Source organism: Siphateles boraxobius, unplaced genomic scaffold (genome assembly GCF_051911475.1).
Source record: "Siphateles boraxobius isolate OS27281-9 unplaced genomic scaffold, OSU_SipBor_1 25, whole genome shotgun sequence".
Taxonomy (NCBI): Eukaryota; Metazoa; Chordata; class Actinopteri; order Cypriniformes; family Leuciscidae; genus Siphateles; species Siphateles boraxobius.
In genome coordinates this window covers 33,535,940-33,544,544 of record NW_027508866.1, presented here as the reverse complement: position 1 = coordinate 33,544,544, position 8,605 = coordinate 33,535,940, and the positions used below count along the sequence as shown (strand labels likewise).

General features: G+C 37.4%; 2 protein-coding genes across 2 annotated transcripts; both read left to right on the top strand.

The window, feature by feature from the left end:
- The first annotated feature begins 1,702 nt into the window (after positions 1-1,702).
- LOC143750534 (hydroxycarboxylic acid receptor 2-like) lies at positions 1,703-2,689 on the top strand. Its single transcript, XM_077243661.1, has one exon. It carries the CDS (start codon positions 1,703-1,705, stop codon positions 2,687-2,689), a length of 987 nt encoding a protein of 328 aa, XP_077099776.1.
- A 1,005-nt stretch (positions 2,690-3,694) lies between these two features.
- LOC143750535 (B-cell CLL/lymphoma 7 protein family member A-like) lies at positions 3,695-7,611 on the top strand. The gene is made up of 6 exons (XM_077243662.1): positions 3,695-3,870; positions 4,991-5,072; positions 5,158-5,251; positions 5,358-5,504; positions 6,436-6,536; positions 6,628-7,611. Exons 1-6 carry the CDS (start codon positions 3,779-3,781, stop codon positions 6,697-6,699), a joined length of 588 nt encoding a protein of 195 aa, XP_077099777.1. The 5' UTR covers positions 3,695-3,778; the 3' UTR covers positions 6,700-7,611.
- The last annotated feature ends 994 nt before the right edge of the window (positions 7,612-8,605 follow it).

The following is an 8,605-nucleotide window of genomic DNA, read 5'->3' as shown; positions in this document are numbered from 1 at the left end:
CCATCGCTCCTGCTCACACTGACGTAAAACAATTGGAAAGGAGAATATACGCCATCCCCTGAAAAAGGTGTGAAAAACATGAACAGATCACATATGATTATTAACTCTATAAGAGGCACAAATGCCCCTTGAGACCATTTACCATCCACACCTGGGGTTGTTGTCCATGCAGATGCTTACAGCTACACCCTTTGCATGTGAGCAAACCAGTGATGTTACGAGGATGACTCCCGGGGGTGGGCATCTGGATATGTGAGGTGGGCAAATAAATTCATGTATGCTTGTTAAGAAAAAAAATTCAATAACATTTTGCCAGGAAAAAACATTGTCTTCTATTAAATAATTTTGTTCCTAGGACAGTCACATGCAGACAGTATGACAGATGAGGAACACATCACAATGAAATTACAATGCAATGCTTGAATATATGGGCATCGCATCACACAATTTTTTATTGGGTTTATTAAAAGTTATTAAACTAAAACAAATATTTTTGTGATTGTTTATTTGATTATCAAATAATCTACAATATCATTATCAAAAAAAACTATGCAACAGCTGGTATTACTTTAATTCAGTTGACAGTGATCATGAGCTCACAAATAACCGGTTATGATAGCACTTATGTTAAAAGCTTAAAAATATGTTTCGGAATTTATATCGACTGATTCAGATGACTAGAAATCAGTAAGTTGTATTGGCTACAAAAAAAATCGAATCAGAGCATCCCTTCTCTGTAGGCTCAAAAATTTTAACAGACCATGAAACTCATCTCAGGAACACACATATACATCTGAACACATGCATATACAAGAAAATACAATCATTGACACTGCTTTTACAGTAAAAGCTGTTTTCCCTCTAGTATAAAATTGTTAGTAGGGGTTTTATTTAAAAGTTAAATTGCTAGTAATGTGTCTTCAATGACATAAGCAATAATACTACTATTTCAGAAAAGTAAATAGTAATCTGTAATGGATTTTTCAGAGTAACTTACCCAACCATCTGCCACAGATGAAGCAAAATCTCCAGCACTGACACTGGCACTGATTACATCACAATCTCACAAAATAAAACATTATGTAGCTTATTGTAACTTTAAATAAATTAACTTAAAAAATATCCGTGCTGGAAGGATTCTTTTCCCTCTTTCAACTAAGAACAACTGTCCATAGCAATACCAATTGAAGGGTTAATGACGCTTATGCCACTGCTGTGGTAATGCACAATTCAGCTACATAAGAATATCCTCATATGAGCCCAAACATAGTACACAACTAAAATCAAATGAAAGAAGAAAGATTTTATCTACAAGTTTAGACATGGTTCAACAAAAATAGGTGTGTAAATTACGTAGGTTTTAAAATAAATGCACCGTCTACCTGCACTGTTTGAATGAAAAGGTTCTGTACCCACAGTGACTGTTTAGGTTCCCGACTACGCCTCTTCTACGCTTGAGACCTAAATAGCCAATAAAAAATTTGAAAGAAATATAAAAGCCAATCTAAGCTAAAACAATAATTTGACTGATTTCCAATTGGATGGGCACTGCCCACCCTTGTCCACATATAGCCACGCCTCTGGAGCAAACATCTTTAAGACCAAGTCTTGGGGGAATCATTGGCATATTCAGTACTGAGACCAAACAATAAAGATCTGAAGTTCTCCGACTCTCGGCTCGTTTTACAGCAGAATAAGAATCATGGATAACTCCTCGAAGTGCTGCGCTTTCGATGCACCCATCTTGGACGAAGTCCTACCTCCTATACTATTCTTCGAATTCATTCTTGGCCTTATGGGGAATGTCCTCGCCCTCTCGATGTTCTTCTACCACATGGACACCTGGAAGCCCAATTCTATTTATCTAGCTCACCTGGCTCTGGCGGATTCTGTGGTCCTTTTCTGCCTTCCTTTCAGGGCTGACTACTACCGCAGGGGCAAGGACTGGGTCTACGGAGACGCTTTCTGCCGTATTTTGCTGTTTCTTCTGGCCACCAACAGAGCTGCTGGTATATTCTTCCTCACTGCTGTCGCTGTTGATCGATACCTGAAGATCGTCCACCCTCTCAACCGCATCAACCGCATGGGTCTGCGCTACGCCCTATGGGTCTCTTTTGGCCTGTGGGGTCTCATCATAGCCATGACTGCCTACCTGTTAACTGACAAACATTTCTATTATCGAAACAACCGCACACAGTGCGAGAGCTTCAACATATGTTTGGGACAGAATGCATTGTCCGACTGGCACAATTCATACTACGTTATCCAGTTCTTTGTGCCCTCATGCATTGTTGTCTATTGTACAGCTTGTATTACATGGCAACTGAAGAATAAGACACTGGACAAAAAGGGCAAAATCAAGAGGGCAGTGCAGTTTATTTTAGCAGTTGCTCTGGTTTTTATTATATGTTTCTTCCCAAGCAACGTCTCTCGTATCGCAGTGTGGGTGCTGAAGAGCTGGCATAACGAGTGCCACTTTTTCAGTGATGCAAATGTGGCTTTTTACACTACTGTTTGCTTTACCTACTTTAACAGCGTGGTCAATCCCATCGTTTATTATTTTTCTAGCCCTGTGTTCAGTGGATCCCTCAAGAAAATCTACATGAAACTTCTTGGAAAGAAAATGGAAGATGAGGACAGTGAGAAGAACAATCATAATTCTGTTACAGTATCAGCTAACGTCTCTTAAACAAGTGGATATTCACTATGTAGTTTTGACATCAAAGTCACATAGTTAATATTCATAATATTTATTCTGATGTAAACAATAGTTGCTACTGCATATTCATAAAACTAAGCACCCATTTGTGACAACCTTTATAAACATTTATAATATTTAGCAATAGTCTGTCCTTGCTGTTAGTCTAGGCTGTCTATTCATTTAAAATAATCGCCTCCACAGATGACTTCAGTAATACTTTAATAAATGTCTTTATTAGTTCTCTGTCTGATTATTTAGTTTTAAAATGTACTTAAATTAACAGCATATGCAAATATTCATTGATAAACTTTTTACTTGTTTTATCTCAATCACTGAATATTATTCACTATAATTTTCCATGATAAAAAAAAAACTATTTAAATCAGTTACGTAATAAATTAGGATTGAATAAAAAAGAAAAAGATTATATATATATATATGTCTTCACTTTTTTAAGTAAACATATTTACCGGTAATTTAACGATTGCTGTGTGTAACAAAACATTAATTTTGCTATTATTTGTTTAGTATTCATATAATATTGCATTATATAATAATTCATATTGATTAGTATAATTAAAATTGATTAGTAGTAATATAAAATAAAATATTATTAGGGATTTATTTATAGTATTTAGTAGCCTATTTTAATTTAATACTGTGAAAAGTTATTGACAATATCAATAATTGTTATGATTGTTTAAAGTCTTATATAGACATATAAAATGTCTATGGATATTAACATGGATTTTAATATTGAAATAGTAAATAGTAACGTCGTTATGAAATATTGAACTAAAAATCACGTTTTCATTCAGTGTTTTATAAACGTACAAAATTAGCTACCAACGGACAAACAAACCCATACACTAAAAAGGACGTTTACAAGTGTTCGTTAATTATTGCACAACACGCCAAAAGAACAAAAGACTTAGAATCGAGTTTTGTAGGGCTCGCTCGTTGTGTATTTGGCGCAGGCGCGCTCCCGGCCCCAGCGTTCATTGTATGCGAGTGTGTGTGTGTGCGCGTGTATGTGTGAACTGCCGGCGAGCTTAAAAATATTATCAAGTGGCGGGAATGTCTGGCAGGTCAGTGCGCGCGGAGACCCGGAGCAGAGCCAAAGATGACATCAAACGCGTTATGGCCGCTATTGATAAAGTGCGAAAATGGTAAGATCGCGGGAAAAGCCCTGTTTGTTCCACCGGAGAGAACAAAATGCGCTTGTGGGGGAGGAGACAGAAAGAACAAACGAGAAGGACAGAGAGCGAAATTATATGGGTCATTTTTGAGCGCAATTTCCAAGTGAACTCGAGCGCACGCCAGGTGCTGTGCGCGCACCCGACACCATACACTAAAAATGAATGTTTTGGGGAGGATTTCAAAGGTTTCTGATGGAGATGAAGTGGGTTGAACCCAGAAGCCATTTCGTTGCAGTCACATGAAGCCATTTCTCAATGCAGTTTGGCGCACTGTGAATGTGTAACATCTGTGCGTTTTGGGGGATGAAAGACTAGACAAACTCACCTGTGCACGAGAGAGTCACAGTCGCTGTAACACTGTGAGTTGAAATGCAGCTCTGAGTCTCTTTACATCAAATAAAACTGAACACATGGAGCGCTGTGGGGGCTGGGACAGGGAAGTTAGCACTGCATGCCTGATATTTCATTATCAACATTAAACATGTAAAAGACGTATTTTGTAAGATTGTTACATTTAAACATTTTACATATAAACTAATATTTGCCTGTTTTTTTTCATTTAATAAGAAAATAATATTTGGAGTGCAAGGATTTGATGATATGAAGCACATTTTACCTTGTTTTTCTTGTACAATAATGTAATCACAGGCATTTTGATTACACTATTTATCTCTTTATTGGATATGACTTTAATGTGCTGTTTTTTTAATTATCTAATTTCATTTTATATGGTATTATTTGTGCTGCATATGGCCCTTTTTTCATCAAATATTATATGGTATGCTATTTTAACATTACTTCCGTTGCAAAAATGTCAGGTTCATTTAAGTGTATTTTACTTAAAGGCAACGCAAAATTAGTAATGACCCATTTACATTTTTCACAAGAATTCCTGGTCTTATTATGCACATCATTCCAATGAAAATATTTGCCTTTTTAAATCTGAATGTGAGTTCCTCTTAAATGATTTTCCTTTTCCGCTGATGTCACTCAGTAAGCTATTGGATATTGTTAACCAGTAGCCAAATAGCCATTTAGGCATTGAAGTACTTCTTTCCGCGCTTCAGATCTTTGCTTTAACGATTCACAGGGAGAAAAAATGGGTGACGGTTGGAGACACTTCCCTGCGCATCTTCAAATGGGTTCCAGTGACTGAACCGAAGTCAGACGATGTAAGTGTGCGAATATTGTGTATAGTTTCCTTTTATTAAGATGTAGTTCATTGATATTTTGTCTGGCCTCTTGTTTGCTCTACAGAAGAACAAAAAGAAGAAGGGCAGAGAGGAGAAATACGGATCGGAGTTGACGACTCCAGAGAACAGTTCCTCTCCGGGAATGATGGACATGCACGGTCAGTCAGAGGAAGAGTCTCTTAACCAAGCCAAGATTTTAAGGATGTGCATAACATAATTTGACAGTACTGACCCTTAAATGTCAAGCTGCGGTTTCCCTTATAGATGAGAACAGTAATCAGAGCTCGATAGCCGATTCCTCTCCGGTGAAGATGGAGAACAGCTGTAGCACGAGCCCGACACCAGAGGCCACTGCTGCTCACGCTGATGGAAACAAGTGCAAGGCAGAACATGCACCATCCCCTGACAAAGGTGCGAAAAACCACTGCGATCACACAAACAAATCTCATGCTTGCACAAATAAATCTATTAAGGCTTTCTAATGTTGTGTTCACATAATATTAAGGAGTTTGACTTTATTCGAATAGATTAGGGGTTTGCACCTCTTGTCCTCGAGGTCCACTTTCCAGCAGAGTTTAAGCTGCAATCCTTATCAAACGCACCTGAGCAAGCTAATCAATGGCTGTGTCTGAAATCGCCCCTTATACCCTTAAATAGGGCACTATTTGAGGGGACAGCAATTTAGTGGTGTCCGAAACCATAGTGGATGTTATCAAGACAAGTGCACTCATTCAATCCCATAATGCACCCCAATAATGAGTGTACAACCAATGTACACGCAACAGCTAGAGAATACCCATAATGCACTGTGAGGGTCATGCCGAATGAATTCCCGCATCCATACATTTTCCAAACCGCTGGTCCAATGTGGCTACAGCGTAATATCAAACAGGTATTTTCTTTTTTATTAAACTGTTTAATTAAGGTTATACATGCTAATTTCCTTAACAGAGTTGAAGATAAATCTTTTCATTACTACTGGAGCTGCCAGTTTGCTAAGTTTCAAATGATTATTAGACCACAAGCACAATCTATGCAAAAGCAGCAGCCCTTCCGGCGCCTCAGTGTCCGAATTCACCCACTCGATTTCATTCACTCCTTCAACTGGACTATTAGTGGAGTAATGTAGGGATTAGTGAATGAGGGTATAGGGGGCGATTTCAGGCGCAGTTTAAGTCTTCAGGATTACTAGAAAGTTGCAGAAAGCTGAGTTTAATCAAGGTTGGAGGTAAATTCAGCAGAGTTGAGAATCCCTGTTATAAATGGTGTTTGAAACGCTGTATTTTGAGTTCTACCAGCTGAAATTAATGTAACGTATCACAGTTGTGTTTTATTTTTACAGGGAATTGTAACTCCACCCCTTCAGAGACCTCAACAAGTAAAAAAGATTCTCAGTTATTAGAGGAGAAGGACGCCCCATCAGACACCTCGACAAACACTCAGGTGAAAGCATCACTTGCCTTCAAAACAGAAGAAACTGGAAATGATTTGAGGGTCAGAAAATGACTATATGTTATGTCTGGTTGTGTTTTAGGAAAGTGAAGATGGTTCTCCACCCACAAAGAAAAGCAAAGTAGAATCATCTTCTCAGGACTTGGATGACTAAAGCTGACTAGTTTGCTCCCACATATTTTAAACACGTCACTGTCACAGACCAATGAGGAAAAGCGTCCCACTCAACAAACCATTCCTGTTCTTCAAGTAGAGCTTCACCCTGTTCTTCATCTTCTCACCTGGAGTGGGTGTTTGCAGACGTCACTGTGCTGGTGAACTGAGGCCGAAAGACTGACCTGATCCTGTGAGACACCTGCAGCCTCGCTCCAGCAAACTCCTGCACGACACACAGCGTTAGTTTAACAGTAACAAGAGTCAATGCACTGCATAGATTTGTCAAGATGAAAGGTGGATTTGCTGCTGTGATCATCTTCGTTTTAAATCTCTTATTATTTAATTCAATGAGTCTACTAGTTGTTTTGCTAACTACTTCGCAAAGGTTGTTGTATGGTTATAGTGCAGGTGCTTGGTTTGTCCATAGATTCTCTACTGGTTTGTGTTCCTTCTGGCTCCATGATGTGTGCATTTTTACTTTTTTTTTTTTTGTGGCTTGTTTTATTTTGTTTTTTAAAAAGAAGAATATTTTGTTACATGTCAAAACGACTCAATATACCTCATTTCCAAACCAGCTGAGCTGGAACTTTAATCTTGATTGATGGATGATAAATTTTCAACAATGAATCCACTTTGACTTTAATCTGATTTTACATACAAGGACATGATGATGAAATACTCTAGGTAACTTACATTGGGACCATGATTTCTTGAAATGATTTTGTCTTGTACAGTTGATTAATTTTGCTTTTATTTATTCCATCATTAGTGCTTGTTTTTAGCATAATAAATTTGTTTTAATAAAAAACGTTAACACATCGAAGGCTGTGGAGTTTATAGTATTATATATTATGTAGTTTAGTATTTTTATGCTTTTTGATGGTATAAATAAATTGAAGATTATTAAAAATGGAAAAGGTTGAGAACGTTTTATTCAATTTGACGTATTTATTTGATGTTGCACGCCCCCTAGCGACGTTTTACCGCATTACCACGTGCACGTTGTACAACATAGTTGCCGAAATGTTTTTGATACAAACGTTTTAATGTAAAGCATCTACCAAACTCAAAAGTATTATAAAGAGAAGGAGAAAATATAATACTTGTTTCAACTAATCCATTGTACTGAATAGCAATGTTTTACTGAATAGGCCTGTTCAGGTAACGTACGTTCCGTTGCGAAATTTGCTTTGGGAAAAATGTCGCTCATTGAATTCCGCCACCGGAAATTCGTCAAACAAATGTAAATATTACCGCACTTTTACTCATAAATGTTAAATAACATTTTTATGTTTCCATAACCTTTAAAAGCCATTTATATTATTCGTCTTACCTCAGGTTTGGAGTCCTCATGTGCCGCGCGCGTTTTCCAGGCTCTTCAACGGTTTTGGATTTTTTGTTTTGTTGTCTCGTGAGCTCGTAGGCCTACAAGTTTCTGCCTTTCACGAAACATGAATAATTTGATTGGTAAAACTTTTGGCTGTCATGGAAAATGACCCGATGCTGACATACTGAATTATATTAAAGCATTGTGACATAAAAAGTCGAAATTGTGTCAAATTATGAGAAGTCAATTATGAGATAAAAGGTTATGTATGTATGTTGTTATATATGACATACGAAATTATGAATAAATCAAAATTATGAGATAGTCAAAATTAAATTGAAATATATATCTCGTAATTATGACTGTCAAAATTTAAGCTTTTCATCTCATAAATACGACTCATTCGACTTCATTTTGATTGACAAAAGCATGATTTTTTTCCACTTATGTATGAAGGTAAAATGATGACAAAGAATCGCATGCGCAGGGTAAGATTTGTGAATCAAAAACTCAGTAGCCAATGAGAACACACTGCTACTAGCCCCGCCCCCACGAGAGATATGTGTCAGAACTGCGA

What these genes read in the sequence shown, in the direction of transcription:
- LOC143750534 (XM_077243661.1), top strand. Translation starts at nt 1,703, where the DNA reads ATGGATAACTCCTCGAAGTGCTGCGCTTTCGATGCACCCATCTTGGAC.
- LOC143750535 (XM_077243662.1), top strand. Translation starts at nt 3,779, where the DNA reads ATGTCTGGCAGGTCAGTGCGCGCGGAGACCCGGAGCAGAGCCAAAGAT. An exon ending in GGGAATGATGGACATGCACG is followed by an intron (nt 5,252 to 5,357) that starts GTCAGTCAGAGG and finishes TTTCCCTTATAG; the next exon opens with ATGAGAACAGTAATCAGAGC. An exon ending in TGCACCATCCCCTGACAAAG is followed by an intron (nt 5,505 to 6,435) that starts GTGCGAAAAACC and finishes TTATTTTTACAG; the next exon opens with GGAATTGTAACTCCACCCCT.